General features: G+C 41.8%; 1 protein-coding gene across 4 annotated transcripts in view; it reads left to right on the top strand.

Moving 5' to 3' along the window:
- Positions 1 to 21,051, top strand: part of SPTBN1 (spectrin beta, non-erythrocytic 1) — a 199,024-nt gene that overhangs the window by 46,446 nt on the left and 131,527 nt on the right. For all 4 annotated transcript variants that reach the window (XR_002342956.2, XM_021088218.2, XM_021088219.2 and 1 more), the window contains one exon: positions 9,023 to 9,217. Coding sequence is in view for 3 of the 4 variants with exons in the window: in XM_021088218.2 (XP_020943877.1) it covers positions 9,070 to 9,217 (148 nt within the window). In the remaining variant the exon portion in view is untranslated. The remainder of the gene's footprint in view (positions 1 to 9,022; positions 9,218 to 21,051) is intronic.

The raw sequence follows: 21,051 nt of genomic DNA, 5'->3' as shown, positions 1-21,051 counted from the left end.
TTTCTCTGCAGTATTTTAAGGATTTTCCTTTCGTTTAAGGTACCGAAATAAGAAATCTGTTTAAAATTTCACTGTTCTTTATGCAGTTCACTCTGTCAAGTGGAGGGTCAAAGAGATGCCTTGTTATTCCCTCTACATTTTGTTTTTCCTTGTGGACGAAATGTATTCTTGGTCATACTGAATGATAATAAGTCCTTAATTCATAGCGATGTAATCTTTTAAACAGCTTGTTTTAAAATAAAATGAATTATGGTCAATGTATTTTCTGATAGTGAATCTTTTAAAATAATTAATTTTCTTTATAGTAAGAGTTAATTTTGTTCCTCCAAGTAGTAGAACCTGATTGAAGCTGCCCATGTTAAAAAGTAAAATTTGTCCCTAGAACTTTATTCATAGAATTAGAACAGGCCTTCCAGTGGCATCTTTCATCTGAGTAGGAAAGAAGTTACTTCTGAATATTGGGAATGAAGCTGTCTTAGTCTGTGTGAGCTGCTGTTACAAAACATCCTAGAATTGGGGCGGGGGGGGGGCGCTTAAACATTTGTTTCCCAGAGTTATGGAGGCGGGAAAGTCCACCGTCAAGGTGCTAGCCGATTGGGTACACATTGAGGGCCTGCTTCCTCGTGCATAGACTGCTGTCATCCTGTTGTGTCCTCATGTGATAGAAGGAGTGAGGATATACTCCGGGGTTTCTTTTATAAGGGCACTAATCCCATTCTTGAGGGCTCTGCTCTCATGACCTGACCACCTCCCAAAGCCCTCAGCTCCAAATGCCATCACTTTGGATGTTAGGATTTAAAACTTGTGCATTTTAAGGACACACAGACATTCAGTCTACAGCAGAAGGCTTACAGTGAATACTTTAGTCTTTGAATGTTGTAAGCAGAAGATGGCTGCATCATCGCTGCTTCCCTGAGCGTTAGTGATGGGAGGAGTAGCCCAGTGTGAATTCTTAACCTCAGAGACATGATGAATGCGACCCACGGTGTATGACATTCCAATTCTTTGGTACGAAGAAATGTGCTCTTCATCTTCCTGTCTTCTTAAGACCTGCCTTCAAGTCTTAACTTTCCTGCAGGTGATACACATTTTTTTCTTTAGCTTGGACAGTGTTTCTTAACCGGTTTTCCATTATCCCTGTCCCCCACCAGAAGTCTTTTAGACAGTTTGAAATTTTAAACCTCATGAAATTGTAATATCACAGATGTACTGTATCTGTGCTTACATAAAAGAGAGTAAGTGTTTTTGTCCTACTCCCCAAAAGAATTTTCATTCTTTGGGAGTAATATTGCCCCCATTCAGAATATATAAACTAGCAGTAATCCTAATAAATGTGCATGAGTTATATTTGCCCACTGAATGACAGACTCTTGGATTGGATTGAAAAATAAGGGACATCTGGGAGTTGCCATTGTGGCTCAGCAGGGGAACCCAGCTAGTGTCCATGAGGATGCAGATTCAATCCCTGGCCTTGCTCAGTGGGTTAAGGATCTGGCATTGCCATGAGCTGTGACATAGGTCACAGATGCAGCTCGGATCCTGAGTTGCTATGACTGTGGGGTAGGCTGGCAGCTCCAGCTCTGATTTGAACCCTAGCCTGGGAACTCCCATATGCTGCAGATGCGGCTGTAAAAAGAAAAATAAATAAAAAATAGAGTTAATATATGAATAGGGAGAAATAGAATATTTCATAATGTTAACAACCCACCAAGACGATAAAGTAATTTTATTTTGTATGTATCCAGGGAATTATAAGGAAAATCTTTTTTTTTTGTCTTTATTTTATTTATTTATTTTTATTTTCCAACTGTACAGCAAGGGTATCAAGTAGGAAAATCTTAAATCCACAATCACAGTGGTAGATTTTAATATGCTCTGTCACTGCCGAATACAACAGACAAAAGTTGCTGTGACCGTAGAGTATTTGAAGACCACCTTAATGAGGTTTAATTTTAAACAGATCTTTGAGCACCCTTCCCTCTCAAAATGGCCTGATTCTATGCATTTTGGCTGCTTTCTCCAGCTCTGTCATGCTTTTTGTGCAATAGGTGTGTATCTTTTAAAGCTGCAAGTAACCTGGATAATTATGAAAGTGAATGATCAACTTTTATAAAGGACTTTGTGCACGTGTGGCTTTTCTTACATTGTTAGCTGTCATGCTAGGACTTTTCCTGGATGTCCTGGTGTTTGTGAACAGCAAACTCTGAGTGTTTAGGATGGACTTTGGGGCCTTTTGTGGAACTGGGTAATGGTAGGTTAGTCAGATGTATTCTTCCCGGTGGTTCTGGATGAGGTTTTCTTGCAGAGACCCTCCTTATTGGCCATTTCACACATGCTGCACAATGCCTTGGTGGCAGACTATACACAGGGTGTGACTCTTGCTTTCTGACTACTGAGAAGTTGAGAGGATTGAGGCAGAACTGTCAGAGGGCCCTTTCTGGAAACTCTCAGACATAATTTGGGCCCTCCAGTGTCCCTCTGCGGGGTCTTTTTTTTGAGACGGCACACCAGTGGTCCAGTGTATGCTTTTCTCAAGTCTTTTATGAGTGAGGTGGGAGGGTTTTTAAGTGTTTGCTGAACATTTGGGTTTGTGAATTCTGTTGAAGTAATTGTTAGCATATGGTTCACTTCTCACAAAGAGTTGTTACATGTTAGTCACCTTTTTCCTTTTTTGTTTAATTTATTTGAGCCTTTAATTAGTGCTGGGTGTTAATGAAGTGTGCGTGTGTGTGTGTGCACCAGTGTGTAGCGCCATTGAAAATTCCATTTATTCTCTTTTTGTTGCTTCACCCTCTGATATCTGAATAGTGTGGACAAAAAGGAATTATTTTCATGGATAAAAACTGAATTAGAAAGGGAAACAAATTTTATTAAGTATGTGGAGCACCTTTTTATTTATTTATTTATTTATTGTCTTTTTTTTTTGCCTTTTCTAGGGCCGCTCCTGCAGCATATGGAGGCTCCCAGGCTAGAGGTCGAATCAGAGCTGTAGCTGCCAGCCTATGCCACAGCCACAGCAATGCCAGATCCGAGCCGTGTCTACAACCTACACCACAGCTCATGGCAACGCCAGATCCTTAACCCACTGAGTAAGGCCAGGGATCGAACCACAACCTCATGGTTCCTAGTTGGATTTGCTAATCACTGAGCCAAGACGGGAACTCCTGGAGCACCTTTTTAAATGTATGTTTGTGTTCATTAGAGCCGAGGCTAAAAATGTGACTGCCTTTGAAGGCAGAGTGCCCAGCAGATCTGTGTAGCTGAGAAGGGTATGTGTTCTGGCCTTCATGACTGATGGAGGCAGAACCAAGGTGGCTGCTTAAATTGCCATTGCTCCTGTGGCCTCACCTTCCAGTCTTCCGTCTACTGGTCTCCCGCCCACCCAGCCAGTTCATAAGTAATTAGCAAGCACCTAATATTTCCAGGTACCCCTCTCAGAGCAGAGACAGTGTGGTGGAGACCTGGCCTTAGGCTTGGGGTCTCCTGATGATGGGTAAACAGAGGTTTACATTGTAATGATGAAGCTGTCCTCTAATAACTGTTAGGGCACAGGTATAGACGGAGTTTAGGAGGGAGGGCATTCGCAGGTCTAACATCTGGTTCAAACCAGGTGGTCATGCTGGAGGGACCAGTGGTGGCGTCCTGGATGGGGTGATTTGTGGGAGAAATACAGAGCTGTTTTTGGAGGTGAGGCCAGAGTATGACTTTTCCTTCAGGGGCTACAAGAGTTGAAGATAGGAATATGGAGACCAGGCTGGAGTGCTGTGCAGGGCCCCTCATGAAGGCTCTCATTTCTCCCCAGAGGGTTCTGGTGTCATTCTGAAGGCATGTGGATGTACTGTGCTGAAGGCAAGGTTATCAGTGGATTTTAGTTGTGGGAATGAAGTGATTTTAGAAAGGTCCCTCTGGCGGCGGTGTAGGGCAGCAAATTGTGGGTGAGGCAGTGGAATAAGGAATTATGGCTTGAGCTGATTTATGAGATTTACAGGAGGTGCAGGCAACCTTGGGGCCTGAAAATGGGTGGAGAGATTGCAATGAAGGATGACCGAAGGGTTTCTAGCTGAGGTTGCTGGGAGAAAGGAGGCTACCACTCAGTGAGGGAAACAGGGTTTGGGGGAGGAATTAAGTTTGGTTGCAGACCCCCTCTTGGTGATTCTTAGGAGACACTGCCCTTAGCTGTCCAGTGGGTAACATCACCCAGGGAAACAGAAGAGGGCTGTGGGAGGAAGCCTGGAGATAAACTGTAAAGAACAAAACCCTGTGCGCTGATCCAATGTGATGGGGAAAATGTATTTGGTACCTTGGAAGAGAAACAGATCAAGTGCTTTCCCTCTGGGCCTGCCAGGTACTGGCTTTCAATTTTAATCAATGAAGAGGAGCACTAATATTCAACTCCTAAAGCTGGGAGTGGTGGTGCTCCAGTTTCTTTCCTGATGGTTTTGACCTTGTGGTGGTATGTGCCAGAGCTTGAGGAACCTCTTTGGTCAATAAACAATAAGAGTTTCCTCTTTTGTTTCTGTCTTTCCCAGTTTAAAGAAATAATATTGTCTTCTTAGTGAAGCAGAAAGTGATGAAGCTTTTGGGGTGTCTTTGTATTTCCTGTAATCTGGAAAATTCCAGATTATAGGAATTAGAGAAGGACAGAGGATGAGAGAAGAGTAATTGGGTGGAGGGGCTTGGCTTTTTAATTTATTCTTTATTTTTATACAAGCACACACACAGTTAATCATCTTCCCCCAATCTAGCTCCAGGAAACATGGGGATTATTTATATCACATCTGGGATAAGACTGATTTTTATTCACTCAAGGATTATTTAATGGGTTCCTGCTGTGGCCATCAAGTCAGAATTTGGGTCCTCACTGAGGCAGCGGTAACTCTTCTCTGGAGTGGAGACGGCCTTGTCTCAGCCAACCTTGTATAGTCTTCTCAAGCGGAGCTCCAGGGTGGCCAGCCCTCCTCTCTTCTCTCCTCCTAATCTTCCCACGGCCATTCAAGTACAGATTACCTCACTGGCCCTTGGGATTCATGGCTGATAGAACCTTGGGAAAAATCTAGCCCTTTATAGATAACTTCCTGGAGACACTGTATGATGTAAACTTCCCTTGCAGCAGGCACCATTCCTTGTTGAGGTGGCTTAGAGGATAACGAATGATGTTTCTAGCTTGTGAGGCTTTCTGGAATCCCTACGCCTTGGGCCCTCTTGCCCATACTCTTGCTCGTTCCGTCACCCTTGGCTTCCTCTGTTGCTGAATGCCTAGAAACACCCTTTCACTGTGGCCCTGCCTGGTAGCATGTGGGATATCTTGCTTGGACATTGTCCTGTAAATTATTTTAAAATTCCATCATTATGAAGACTCAGCTGTTTGGTGAGGCTATTGTTTTAGGATAGAGAATACCAAAGAAAAATGTCCCTAAATCCAAGTTTTTAGACTCTCAAGTGAAACAATCGAATGCCAAGTAAATAATAATAACAATAATAACTTACAGTCGATATTTCTCTTGTATACAGATTCGCAGGAACTTTGGCTTTGCGGCCATGTCTTTGTTTTGAAGAACACTGGTATTATTAAAGAACACCATTGACAAGAATACGTAGGAAGACACGTACTTAACATGCTCTGAATGACTTACTTTAAACTTAAGTCAAGGATTAGCACTCGTGTGTTGAGAAATTTGTGCAAAGCCATTGGTGATTTGAGGATAAGTCAGCGGTAGGACAAGATTCATAGGGGGTAGTTGGCCTTGCTTTGGAGTCAGCGGTGGTGGGGGCTGGAGCACAGTTTGGTAGTGGCCAGAGGACGTGCTGTGGCTTGTTCTCATTGGTCAGCAGGTGGCACCAAATAGCCAGAACATATCAGGAAAGAGGTACGTGATGTTTAGATTTCACCTTGTTGGGTTAAAAATTTTTCACATTTTTTCCTCTAGAGGTGGCATCCTCCAAGGCTGAATTTTGTAGAAGTCTTTGGTTTTGATAGAGTCATAAAAAGTTAGCCATCTCCAGGGTCAAATGGTACGTGACAGTATTGATTTTTTTTTTTTTTTTTTGAAGGAGTTATGACTCTGAATGTTAAAAGCAACCATAAGATCCTTCCACAGCATATACTTACTGGCTTAGTTGCCTGCATTTTTTGGTGCTTTTATGAAGTCTTTCAAAGACATTGGTAATGGAGATGTTAAAATTAATCTGCCAAGAAATTTGTATTGTTGACGTTGATGATGTCCATCTGCCTGGTGGGAATCCAGGATTTCACTCCATCCAAGATGCTTCTGTTTCTGTTTGAGCAAAGGTGGGTGGTTAGATTGTCAAGTGGATGAGTGCTTCTTCCTTAAGAATAGGGAGGATGTGGGTGATATTTTTGGGTAGCTAATGACAAAAGAGGGGGCAGGTCCATGCTTGTGCCACCAGTTATTACATTATGTGAGGTGCAGTTCATTTGTTTCAGCTTAATTCATTGGCCATGGAGACCTGGTTGCCTGTGCCCTTTGTGTTTCTGTGCTAGAACTTGAGAAAGGCTGCATTTTGAAGCACGATAAGAGGCATGTGTCTTTTCTGCATATGTGGCTTTGTTTACTTTCTTTGTTTGGTGGCATATCTGAGGGGAAACTAGCAGCTTGAGTGGTCCCTTTGTGGTTGCCGGGAGGTGTCTGGTTTTATTGGTGCACAAGCTCTAGCGATTAGGCCTGCTACCTCGGATCTGTGTTCACATTCTTGGGACACATAGAATGAGGTCTTCATGAAATGAGCATCCAGGTACAAAACTGTATAATTAATTTTTGAGTCTTAAGAAGGGGTGGCGTGGGACAGGATGGGAAGCCGAGATGACAGTGATCTTTTCCCTTGGGACATCTTCCTACAACTAAATGGGTGTGTGCATCTTTCTTCTTCCTTTTCCTCTTCCTCTTTTTAATTTACTTAAGTAGCTTTGTATAACAAACATGCAGGAATTTAACCTCACCAGTAGGAATTAGGCACAGATCCTTGTCTCCTAGATTTTGTTTTTCCCACAGCACCAGGATGGAGCTTTTGAAAACATACCTCCAGTGATGTCAGTTACTAGGTTAAATTCCTGCCCTGGCTTCCATCACACTTAGGCTCACAGCCCTGTGTGGTCTGGCCCCACCTACCTTTCCAGCCTTGTCTCTTGTCTCTCTCTCTCTCTCTGTTCACTAGACTCTGGCCACCCTGAGCTCTTCATTCCTCCAACAACCCTGCTGTTCTCACCATAGGGCCTTTGCACCAGGTGTTCTTCTGCCTGGAATGTTATTCCTCTGGATCTGGGTGTGACAGGATCACTGAGATCTCAGTTTAAATACTGACCCAGGCCTTCCCTGACCATCAGATTTAAAAGAGCCACTCATTTATTTTCTCTCTCTCTCTCTCTTTCTCTCTCTCTCTCTGTTTTTTGGCCACAACCTATGGCATGTGGGGGTTCCCAGGCCAGAGATGGAACATGCACCACAGCACTGACAATGCTGGATCCTTAGCCACTAGGCTACCAGGGAACTTTCTCTTTTATTTTTAAATTAAGGTATAACCAACATAGAATTATATTTTGTAAGTTTAAGGCGTAAGATATGTTGATTTGGTACATTTATCTATTGCAGTATCATTACCACTGTAGCATGAGTGAACACCTCTGTCACACTGCCTAATTATCATTTCTTTTTTTGTTGTGAGAATGATTAAGTCTAGCCTCGTAGCAGCTTTGAAGTTTGTAATGCAATCTTGATTGCTCACTCCCTATCACATCACTCTGGTTTCATTTTATTTTCTTTCAACCGTCCTACCTTTTCTGCTGTACTTTTTGTCCAGCTCATCCTACTAGGATGTAGGCTTCACTGGAGCCAAGTCCTTATCTTGTTTGCTGTTATCCCAGTTTGTGGAACAGTGCAGAGCACATAGTAGGCCCTCAGTACATTTTGGTTCCAGGAATGAATAATGCCTGTTTTGAAGGGAGAAGCTATATATTTAAAGCTAAATGTATCTCTCTTAATTCTCTGAGGGCACTGTGATAAAGATGGCAAAAAGTTGAGGCCGAAGTTCTTGTTTCCTGTTTATCCGTGTAATACGCTGTGGCCCTGGATGGGTCCCTGAGGCGTGGGGATTGGGGTTGGTAGTAAAATTTGTAATAACACAGCCACACTCATAGTTTCAGTCATTATTTGGTATCTGCTAAACACCAGTACTGTCCTTGGTGGCATGCATTTACTATCTCATTTAATCTTAGGCCTCAGTTTTCTAATATGCAAATGAGATGTTTAGATAAAATGATCTGTTAGTTCTCTTACATCACATTTTATGAATTTCCAAGAGAAGCTAAAAGGTTATAGTTTATGGTGACACATAATAGAAATAAATTAGTTTATTCAGAAGCCCAAGGTAGATATTCATCTACCTGCAGTAAAACTTTAAAATTGCCAAGTTTAAACTTTGGAAAGAAGGAGGAAGCCCACCCTTTTGCTGGGCATCCATCATCTCTTTCAGTCTTCCCAGCAACCTTAGAGTATCTTCCATCTTTAATGGCTGGGGAAACTGAGGCTCAGGAGTGTTCAGTGCCTTGGCCAGGGTCACACATGTGTTCTGAGGCAGTGTTGAAGTTCAAAACCAGCTTTGGGAGTTCCCGTTGTGGCTCAGTGGGTTAAAAACATGACCAGTATACATGAGGATGTGGGTTTGATCCATGGCCTCGCTCAGTTGGTTAAGGATCCATCATTGCCACAAGCTGCGGTGTAGGTTGAGGATGTGGCTTGGAACTGGTGTTGATGTGGCTGTGGTACAGGCCAATGGCTATGGCTCTGATTCGACTCCTAGCCTGGGAACTTCCATATGCCATGGGTGCATCCCTAAAAAGATAAAACAAACAAAGAAACAAAAAAAACCTTTCAGCTTTGATTGACTCTGGAGATCTGCTCTTGGCATGTAGGAGTTGTGTTACCTTCTGCTCACCTTTCCCCAGTAGGTTTCATGGGGCTTTACAGACTTAGACATCTAAATTGGGTTTTCCTTCTCTTTCTCACAGACCTGTAAGAAGGAGCTGATGTGGAGGAGCAGCTGAGACGGTCCAAGATGACGACCACAGTAGCCACAGACTACGACAACATTGAGATCCAGCAGCAGTACAGCGATGTCAACAACCGCTGGGACGTGGACGACTGGGATAATGAGAACAGCTCCGCGAGGCTCTTTGAGCGATCGCGCATCAAGGCTCTGGCAGGTAAGTCTCCTCACACCCATCACCGGGGCCTGGGATGCCGTACAGCTCCCTTTGAAATCACTGCCCTGTCCCCCGTGCAAAATCCACCCACCTCTCCTTGGACTTGTCTCACCAGAGCAAGCTGACCATTTCATAAGGTGGCTGGATCCCTCTTTGGAGAACTGACAATCCCAAGGCCAAAATGATTCAGAGCACAGGAAGATTTTTATAGCAGTTCAGAAGGAGCAACCCTAGACATGTCAGGATTTCTTTACTTGTAAGACATCTTGCATTTCAAAATATTGAAGTGTACTATATCTTGTACACAAAAATACAGTTGACCCTTGAACAACCTTGGAAGTTAGGGGCACCAACCAGCTGCACAGTGGAAAATCTATGTTTAACTTTTGACCCTCCCCCGAAACTTAACTACTAATAGCTCACTGTTCACCTGAAGCCTTATTGAGAACATACAGAGTCAGTTAACACGTATTTGTAAATTATTTGTATTCTATACTGTATTCCTAGCATAAAGTCAGCTAGAGAAAAGAAAATGTTATTAAAATCATCATAGAAAATGTTATTAAAATCAAAGTGCATTTACTGTACATATATATTTATTGAAAAAAATTGCAAGTTAAGTGTACCTGCAGGATTCAAACTCATGTTGTTCAAGGGTCAGCTGTGTACAAATTAACCTATTTACTTAGGGCCTGTGATGTATGAATTAACCTGACCTGTTACAGAACTTACTTTGACCAAGGTTAGTTAGTATCATATGCATAGGTTTTAAATCTGAAAAGCAATAGCTTAATCTGGCCAGGCCACATCTAATGCTGTTAACAGGTAAGTTTGCCATTGATGAAGTTATCAGGAATACATCCTTTGCGAGTTCTCACTCCCTTGTTGCTATTGAATCCTTGGAACACACTTTTACCACGGCCCTAAATGGGGTGGAGAGTGTTTTGTCCTGAAATTGCCCTGAAAGTCAGAGAGGGGTGCAGTCACAGTGACAACTCAGTGGTACTGGACATGTGTAAACCAAGGGCCAGTGTGGAGTTTATTCAGGGTCTTGCCTCTCTACTTTACGTTTTTAAATAAAATGGTTTCCAGGTGAGAAAAGGGGGTTTATGTATTTTTTCTTAATGTCTTCAATTATGACAAGTAAATCAAAGTCATGACTTAAAAAGGTAAGTTTACTGTTAATTGTTGTGTTACCTTTACAGTGTAATCTGATTATGAGGCGTGTATCATGTAGAGTTCTCTTGATTGCAAGCTAAAGGAAACCTAACCCAAAGTGGTTTAAATGACAAAGAGAAATGACTGAGAATAGTGGAAATTCCGCTTTTAAGCCAGACGTCCTCCTGGGCTTAAATGGTGTGACCAGGATCCAGTTTCTTTCTCCCCACTTTTTGGCTTTACTTGCTGCTCTGGATTCCATTCTCAGGAAGGCTTGTGGGAGCTTGGAGCCCAGGATGGCTGCACCAGGTCCCAGATCTGTCTTTAAGAACATCCAGCAGAAAAGAGTCCCTCTACCTGCCCTGTACTGTACGTCCACTGTGGCCCTAGAGTCTGTCTCGGTGGCTTGATTGACTGTGCTTGGGTCATGTGCCTCTCACAACCACTCTCCACTGGAATCAGAAGAGAATATGCTGACTGACATCAGCTAATCAGGACACACTCTTGGAGTGCAGGGGATGGGGTGAGGTGGGAGTGGCAAGGGGTCAGTCCCACCCAAACAGCTTGGCTAGAAGAATTGGAATATAATAGAAAGTAGGAAGAGGAAAGTGAATATAGGGGATACATCCAACTAAATGCTATGGGGAACTTGTTCAGCTGCCTTAGGATAATTTGTTTCTTGATGGTGGTGACTTAAAGGTCCTCTTGAGCTTACCCAATTTGAGGGCATAAATGAATGATTAACCTGATAGTCGCTCTAGAGTTGGAGCTTTATTTTCTAGCTTACTCATTAACGTGGAACCTTATGGACACCATGATCCTGTCTTGTGCTAGTGGATTCTCTTACCTCTTTTTCTTGAGTATTCATTTGAGCCTTTAGACCAGCATGATGTTAGTGGCTGATTACCTTTGATCATGAGTCATTCATCTTCTGGTTCTAGACCACCGTGTACAGTTGACCTTTGAACAGTATGGGTTTGAACTGTGTGGGAGACTGGTGTCCTTAAGCCCTGTGTTGTTCAAGGGTCAACTGTAGGATCTCCCTTTTCAGGATAATTTTACTTACAAACTGCAGAGCAGCTGCTTGCTCTTTGTAACGGTTCTTTGCTACAGTGCCAGAGGAGACTCCCCAGCTGTCCTTACACTTCCTAAGATAACCTTTCCCTCTGTGTTATCCAGGTCCCTGAACAATTATAGTTATGGTCATCCTAGTAAACGCTTAATATGGTGCTTACTGTGTGCTAGGCACTGTTCCAAATGCATTGCATATATTAACAGTTAATCAATCCCATAACAACTGTATGAGGGAGATTATTATCTGCAACATATAGATGAGGAAGCTGAGGCCTGTAGAGATTTAAGTCACTTTCCCAAGGTCACATTGCTGATAAGTGGCTGAAAGCAGACAGTCTCCTCTACGCTTTTTCTATATTCACTAAAATACAAAATGAGTCAATGCTTATCGGTGTAGAAAATTGTGAGAAGGTAATTCAGACATGATGAAAGGATCTTTAGAAGGCCCAGGAATGTATCCTATGGCTTGAAGAAGCCGTCAGTAACCATGAGAAGTTATTGGAAAGAAAACATGCTGCCTTCAATGTGGAAAAAAAAAAGAATTGCTTTTAATTAATCCAGGAGATACCAGCAAAGCTATCTGTTAATGGAGGAAATTATCTTGCCAATTATCTGACTTCTCAGTCCTGTGGGACAGAAGAATTTCTGAGCTCTCTAAGAAACCTTATAATAGCGGGAGTAACAGGTCAGCCCAGCAGCATCTAGAACTGTGGTCCTAGAATTTCAGCAGGCTTCAGAATTACCTGGAGACCTTCTTAAAGCACAGATTGAGGGCCCACGCCCAGAGGTTCTGATTCAGTGAGTCCAGGGTGGTTCTTGATAATTTACATTTCTTTCTTTTTTTTTTTTTTTTTGTCTTTTTGCTATTTCTTTGGGCCGCTCCCACGGCATATGGAGGTTCCCAGGCTAGGGGTCGAATTGGAGCTGTAGCCACTAGCCTACGCCAGAGCCACAGCAACGCGGGATCCGAGCCGCATCTGCAACCTACACCACAGCTCACGGCAATGCCGGATCGTTAACCCACTGAGCAAGGGCAGGGACCGAACCCGAAACCTCATGGTTCCTAGTCGGATTTGTTAACCACTGCGCCACGACGGGAACTCCCTGATAATTTACATTTCTGACAGGTTCCCAGGTGGTGTGGATGCGGCTGGTCTAGGAAATCCCATTTTGAGACTGGTGCAGAGTATCGATGGTCCTTTGGTCTGCTTCTCTGGGTGTCTGAGGTCATTTCATCTAGACCCAGCTGAAGTCTAGGGAAAATTAAAGTATCGTACTCAACAGAGTTATCTTAAAGACACGCCTAATTTGGGCATGGTGTGGAAGGCTGGCCACTGATTTTGAGAGAAGGGATATAGCTTCCTGTCCCTTATGGGGAAGTAATTTAGTGATAGGCTCAGTATAAGGGAGTGCCCTTGTGGTGTTTCTGTTGCAAATGCATGTTTGGAAGCAGGAACGCATGGGTTGGAGCAGTAGGAATGTACTTATCAAGGTTCCTGTGGCCTCTCAGTGTGCTCTATATGTTTAGTCTTCTCTGGACCTCAATCTGAATTTTGAGGAAATTGACAAAAGACAGTAATGCAGGAATTCACTTTGTTGAAGTGCTGCTGTGCATGTTTTTTTGGTAGTGCAACCATGGCTTTATGTTGTGTCCTTTACTGAGTAGCTTTAAATGTATCTCTAAGGAAATAGGTGAGGTAAATTACTTGCTACTAATTTTTACCCAATTTACAGATACATTATTAGGCTGATAAGTGGTGTGCCGTGATTTTTTTTTTTTTCTTTCCTTTTTTAGGGCTGCTCCTGAGGCATATGGAAGTTGCCAGGCTAGGGGCTGAATTGGAGCTGCAGCTGTAGGCCTACACCACAGCCACAGCAACACCAGATCTGAGCCGAATCTCTGCTGCAGCTTGTGGTAATGCCATATCCTTAACCCACTGGGCAAGGCCAGGGATCGAATCCACATCATCATGGATACTAGTTGGGTTCTTAACCCACTGAGCCACAATAGGAACTTCTTGTGCAGTGAGTTTTATGCATTCTATAACCGATTTCCTGCATCCCATGAAGGCATACCCATTTCCCGACCTCAGCCCAAATTGCCTCGGTAGCTTGGAATGTGTGATCATGGAGAGGTGATTCAAAATAAGCTGGACTTTTTTTTTTTTGGAAACAGGATTTTATATGAGATAAAAGCATAAAACTTTAATTTTTTAAAAGATGTGGGGTATATACACACAACTTCCTAGGCCAGGGATCAAATCTGAGCCACAGCAGTGACAACACCAAATCCTTAACCACTAGGCCACTAGGAAATTCTCAAAATGTTGCACTTTTAAAAATACTCCTCAGCCATAAAAAGAAGGAAATTGTACCATTTTCAACAGCATGGATGGACTTTGAAGGTATTACACTAAGTGAAGAAGATCACACAGAGAAAGATAAATAGCATGAGATTTCACTTATACATGGAATCTAAAAAAAAAAAAATGAGAGCATATCCAAAACAAAATAATGAACAAAATAAACCCAAAACAAGCCCTCATATACAGAGATCAGGTTAGTGGTTACTAGAGGGAAAGGGGGTTGGGGCAGATGCAAGGGTGTAAAGGGGTTGATTGACTGTATGGTGAATAGCTCGTAACTAGACTTGTGCGTGTAATCACATTGTAGGGTATACAAATGTCAAATTCTATGGCTGCACCCCTGAAATTTACATATTGTTTAAAGAATTGTTTTAATTCTTTAATCTTTTAAAGAAATGTAAAATGTAAATGTTTTCTTTTTACAAGTGGTGGGTGTTTGTAGTTTAGGTTATATATGGTGGAATCAACACAAATTAGGGAAGTAGGAAAAATAGTATTTTTGAAAGTGCAACATTTTGAGAGTTCCCTGGTGGCTTAGTGGTTAAGGATTTGACATTATCACTGCTGTGGCTCAGATTTGATCCCTGGCCTAGGAACTTCTACATGCTGCTGTTGGGCCTAAAAATAAATTAAAAAAAATTTAAGTGAGTACAACATTTAGCTTGAAAATATTGATACAGTAATTAGAATTAAAATCTTTATATCAACATTGCTAAACAGTGAATTTTAAAAAATTAGGAGGCTCTGTATCAAAATATTCCGAGAGGCTTTTTTCTTAGCTGTATTGAACTTTTTCCTGAAATAAATCAGAACTATTTCATAATTGGGAAGAAGAGCATAAAAACATCTTTAACATCTAATATTCTGTTCAAAAGTTTCAGTTAATTTTCTTCCCAAAGTAAGAAATAGAGAAGTGGTAGGAGAAAAGCCTTTGTATGAATGGATACTTTAAAAAAATGACGGAAATGAAAAAGAATATTACTCTGGGAGTTGTCACTCATCAACATTTATTAGCTAAAATTTTCAGAAGAGCCTTTCTGCTAAGCTATGAACTTGGCGAAATAAATTGACCTTGAGTTTATGTGGTTACTGGGGAGCCAGGGACAGCTGAGAAACATAGGAAAATGAGGTAGAAGCACCTAATTGTATCTCTTACGTTACATGGATAGAGTAGGTAGAAATTATTTGTGGCTGTATGTATAAGCCAGAGTCCTTTAAACGCAGATATTTATTTGAGTGATCAAGAATTTTGGTGGAGGATTTAATCAGCTAAAGCAGTAATTTACTTTAAATTTCCAAGTCACTGCTGTCTGAAAGAAATGTAATACTAACCATATGTGATTTTAAATTTTCTGAAATATTTCAGTTAATTGGACTATGCAAAATATGATCATATCAACATGTAATTAGTGTAAAAGGTTGTTAGGAGATCCTGTACATTTTTTATACTTAAGTCTTTGAAATCCAGTATGTATTTTACTTTCCATATTTCTCGTGGTCATTATTAGTCCCATGTGGCCATAGACGGTGGGTTTGGACATTGCATCTCTGGTGCCTTCAAATGGATGCTTTTATTGGTTAAAACTTTATAGAGCCTGCTGAACAAATACAGACCTTAAAATCCCTATCACAGATTTGGTCTTGGGTATGGCTGTGAATCAGTGAATAGTTGGCCACTTGGCTAAAGGAGAATTTAAGTTCTGATAAGGAATAACCTATCAGTTGAGTCATTATTTTTAAAATAAACACTATTTTTTATGTGTGTGCTTTATACTTATTAAATGGATGCAACATAGCAAAAAAGATCCTCAGGTGCATTCTTTTTTTTCCACTGAGAACTTTGGTACTGTTCAAGCAGTGCTTTTGGATGCAGAAGACTCAATAGCAGACTTGTTTAAACATGCATGTTCCAAGTTGCTACTCCCCTCCCCCCCAGTTTTTTTTCAAGATTCACTACAGTGGGAGGAAGCACAGGAATCTGCATTTTTTATGCATATAATGCACTTTTCTGGCACATGACCTAAGTATTGTCACTTTATATTTAGATCACATTAGCCTTGAGTATTCTCATCAAAGTGAAAAGCATCTTTTTATCTCTCCTTTAAAATATTAGCCTGTCCTTTCCTCCCAGTAAGTAAGTCGCAGTTGTTTTGATATCTCAACACCTAGGAAGGCTTAATGTTCTGCCTGAACTGAGTCCTGGCTGGAGGAGCACATTCGTACTATAATCCCTGCCCTCATATCCCCTGTCTGGAGGGATCCTCCTCCAGGAGATGGTTGAGGTTTCCACTGCCTACCCTCCCCAAGCCCATATCATCCTTCATGTCTTCTAATTTGTAATCTCCAGGAGGGCAGAACATTTCCTGGGGGCCTAAATTAGCCCTCTAGTGCTAATTAAAATTAGTGGGGACTTTTCAAAAGTATATCCCCCCCAGAATTCTGTGGTTATAGATTAAAAAGTTCAGGCACAGGATTTTTCTTAGAAGGAAAAGACCTGGATTCCATAAACTGAGAATTCGAGCAGAACTTGCCATTTGCTTTCTGCCAGTTGACTGAGAATTTCAAGCTATCATGAAGATTGTATACTTAAATTATTTAATCCTCAAATAGATAAGCCTGCCCATAGATGGAGGGAACTTATTTTAAACCTATAAAATATTTTTTTGTTTATCTTTTTTGAGAGGTGTCTTATTGTCTTTTCTACCTATCATGAGTTTTTAATTAGGTGGTTTAGATATTGACTTCATATTTTGTAAAGATTTCTTACACTGCAGTGGTTTTGCGTAGAAACTTGCCAGAATACGACTGTTAATTCACAACCAATCGCCCCTGCCAAGATGAATACACAAACAAACAAATATATATAAAATATTTTACTTCCTTCTAGTCAAAGTATGGTGCCAGCTTGCTACTGAATATGCAAAGAGATCTGTAAAACATGGTCTGGAATGATCTAATTAGGAAGATAAAACCTATTTACATGAAACGTGAACAAAACTTGCATGCAAGTGCCAAGAAAGTCTTACAGGCAGTTAGTGCTCTAGTGATTTAGAGGGAAGGACTGATCACAAGAGGGAAAAAAACCAAAGTCATTTTTGAAGAGGATGGGTTGAGTAATGTCAAGAACATTGGAACTTGGAGAGAGAGGCTGGGGCTTGAACCTTGGCAAGGCTGCCTTTGTTTCCATGGCAGCAGGACGGAGAGGCCAGGCTGCAGGTCTCTGAGGACGCTTTTCATTAAAACAGAAAGTGCTTTTCGGTGACTCAAGATGATACACCACCTTAAGCTTGGACTCGTCCTTGAAAATTAAACGAGAGCTTTTCTTATTTGCATACTGACTGCCCCATTCAGATGGAACACTTTTATTATGCCCCCAGGGCATGATGGAGTGGATCTTTACAGTCAGGACTAACAGATTTAGTAGCTACCCATCTTTTTCCTCATCTGCTCCTGAGCTGTTTACCTAAATTATGCATTATCTGGGGTTCTTTGTGAGAGAGGCGTGGTCCTTAGTGCTCACTAAATATACCGCCCATTGTTTGTGACATCTGAATCTGAAAGCACATTTCATATCAAAGAGATTTGTGCATGCTACTGAGGAGAAAGTCTGTTTAGGTCATTACAGGTAGTCCCAGATCATACCCTCTATTTATTTTCCACATACATAAGGCTTCAGTCATTTCTGACCCTAGGACTGCAGGAGTCTTTTCTTTCTTTTGGGGTACAGTCTCCTCAGGTATTCCTCTCCTTCCTTTTCCTTAGGGCCATAGATGACCCCTTCCAGACTTTTGAAATCATCTTGGCTTCTTGCTACTGTTCCTTCTGTTCTTCCAATTCTGTTCTCACCCCAGCAATGGCTGGAACCCCATAGTAACAGATGAATGATCCTGCTTGGGAGAACCAGCCCACTCTTCTGCTCCTTCATTAAACCTTTTAACCACACACAATTCCTCTTCCCAACCCAGCCCCCATTTCTGCCCCTCAGTCTCTTTTTGGAGCCCAGTTTTCATTCTTTAGAAGTCAGAAAACTTGTCCATTTTCATTCCCGTATTCATCTCTTATGGCACCTTAGCCATTGTCTTCTCACTGCACTAGAATATTTTCCTTAAGTTAGTCTCTAACTCTTGAGGAAATCCATTTACCATTTCTAGGGGGAAATCCTATATATTTTACAGTTGATCTATGATTGAACTGAGAGAATAGGACCTGTCTTTTGTTGGAGATTACTTAGGTAAGCAAAAGAGAGAAAAAAATATGATTTTTCTCCTCTTTTCTGCTTTTCCTGGCTCTCTCTGCATATGCGCCCTGCCTGCCTGTCACCATCTGTCTGTCTCTTAAATATCAGCTTTATTGAGATATTATTTACATGTCATAAAATTTATCCATGTAAGTGTACAATTCAGTGGCTTTTAATAATACTCATAGAGTTATGCAATAGTCACCGCTAATCCTAGAACATTTTTATCAGCCCCCCCCCCCCCCCGCAAAAGAAATTGTGTACACATTGGCCATCACTTCCCATGTTCACCTCCCCTCCACTCCAGGCAACCACTCATCTAGTTTCTGACTGTGGATTTGGCTCTTGGGGATGTTTCATCCAAATGGAATCATACAGGGAGTTCCTGTCATGGCTCAGTGGTAATGAACCTGACTAGTATCCATAAGGACGTGGGTTTGATCCCTGGCTCTGTTCAGTGGGTTAAGGATCGGTAGTTGCCATGAGCTGTGGTCCTAAGTCACAGATGTGGCTTGGATCCCGTGTTGCTGTGGCTGTGGTATAGGCCAGTGGCTACAGCTCCAATTTGACCCTCACCCTTACCTTGGGAATTTCCATATGCCGCGGGTGTGGCCCTAAAAAAAAATAAATAAATAAAAATGAATGGAATCATACAATGTGTGGCCACTTGTGACTGGTTTCTTTTACTTAGCAAAATGTTTTCAAGGTTCATGCATCTTGTAGCATGTGTCAGTACCTCATTTCTCCCTCTGTTCTCTTATGTAAGTAATAGTGGTAGATTAGTGAGAAAGAATAGAAAAAAATCTAAAAAAGTTACCAACAACATAGTACCGTGATTTTATTTGGCAGTTGCCTGGAAGCAGATGGCAGATCTGTTGTCGGCATGTGCAAGTGTTGTCCAGTTAAGTACTTTCTCCTTTACCTTGATGTGGTCATCAGAAAAGCCTCCTGGTGGGGGTTTGATTGTCTCCTATGGTCATCTTTGTTCCCTCTGTTCAGTTCAGTTACACACGTGATTTCTTTTTGCCAATTTTCTACCAAAGTAGACCTGTGAGTATGTAAAGAAGAAAATGTAAAAAGGTGAAAAGAAAATATTTAATTCATATATGGGGCATTTAAAAGTCCTGTCTGCTTTAAAAACATGCCCCACAATGAGAACCAAAAATGTCATGAAGTAGATTTTATATTAACAATGCAATTCGGATAGCGAAAGTTTTTATTTAACTACCATCATCAGCAATACGATTCAATTTAATTTTCTAATTTGTAGGGAAAATTGATGTGGGTAGATGTTAAATAGTTTCTTACATTACATTTTGATATTTGACACCAAGTTAATTAAGAAGATGGTTTTGATTATTAAACTGCATATAGGCCAGTAGTTTTGACATGATCACATTAAATGTAATCCAGTGGGAGGGTTCTGGGCTTCTCTGGAAAGAATTCTGCATCCAAAATTATTTTAGGTTAGTCCTTTCTGTCAGGAACAGAGATTCACTTGAGTATCTGAATTAAAAAAGACACATGTGTGGTGGAGTAGTGAGGGGACGTTATTGCAAAGTTTCAGGCACTTGAGACACAGAAATCTGTTAGTGCCTGAGGCTGCTGGAGGGCTGGAAGGGGTCTTCATCTTTCAGATGGGGCCTGTGCCTCACTGACTGGAGCCCTCTGCATAGTGCTAGTATCTGCTCGTCCTAACTCAGCTCACATGTGGCTGTGATGTGCTGGGATTCCAACTCTGCCTCCTGCCAGTCTTTTCTCTTTTGACCTCATTGGTAAATCCCTCAGTACTTTCTCTACTTGAGATGTCTGTGAGGTTGAGGATGGAGATGGGGCTCTGACGGGCCCAGATAATCTTCTCATACCAGGTCATGACCAACTGGCTACTTAGAGATGGTTACCTTGAGAAGAGGTATCCCGAACACGGCTGAGGAGCAGGAAGGCATATGTATAAAACGTACCAGCCCCGTCATCCATGACTTAGAGGGGGTTTGGCTGGCACTTGGAGACTATGGTGGACATTTCTGGTGCAGAATTGTGGTGTGGTGGGGAAGGTACTTTATATTAGGACTTTTGGGGTAAGATATTGGAGTATCTTATGTGATCCAGGGAAGAGCTAAACAGCCAATCTGAGGAAAAGGCCAAGTGTAGACAGGCCCCACGACAACAGAAATGAAGGCTTTCCATCTCTACCTTTTGATTTTAGCTTTTGTCTCTGCCCTGGCAGGTGATCTTCCAGGTAACAGGAAATGTGGTTGCCATCTGCCCCTGGACTTTACTGTCCACTCCTTGACCTATTTTTCTAGTTCCATTTGGAAACATTGGGGCTGTTTGATAAGGAAGCTATAATTTTTACTAGGCTTTGGTCAGGAGGCGACTCCTGATCCAGTGAACTGTGGTGTGGGGTATAGAGGGATGGAAGAACATGACAGCTTTCCTTGGAACCACCTGGAGCTCTTCTCGAAAAAGGGGACAGGCGTTGGGCAGATGGCAGTACATAACAGGAAATGTTCACGGCATGTTTTCAGATAGATTGATATTCTCTATTCACAGGTAAAACTTTTATAAAATGGCAAGGGGACATTCACCATTGACTAATTGCTTCCTCAAAACAAAGCAACCCATAATGTTACAGCTTCCTTTAAGATCTTTGAAAACGTAAACAAAGAGGAATGAACATTAGCGTGGCAGTCTTTAGAATATGCCTTGTTAGGGAGTTCCTGTGATGGCGCAGTGGTAGTAAACCAACTAGTATCCATGAGACTGTGGGTTTGAACCCTGGCCTCATTCAGTTGGTAAAGGATCCGGTGTTGTCAGGGGTTCTGGTGTAAGTTGCAGATGTAGCTTGGATCCTGCATTGCTGTGGCTGTGGTATAGGCCTGTGGCTACAGCTCCGATTAGACCCCTAGCCTGGGAACCTCCATATGCTGTGGGTGCAGCCCTAAAAAGACAAAAAAAAAAAAAAAAAAGAGAGAAAAAAGAATATGCCTTATTAGAAT

The sequence above is a fragment of the Sus scrofa genome, chromosome 3, assembly GCF_054392235.1.
Source record: "Sus scrofa isolate SSC_HxYL_T2T_F1_AM1 chromosome 3, Sscrofa_HxYL_maternal_Yorkshire_Landrace_v2.0, whole genome shotgun sequence".
Taxonomy (NCBI): domain Eukaryota; kingdom Metazoa; phylum Chordata; class Mammalia; order Artiodactyla; family Suidae; genus Sus; species Sus scrofa.
Note: the sequence above shows the minus strand (reverse complement) of the source record. Positions and strands in the feature narration are given on the sequence as shown.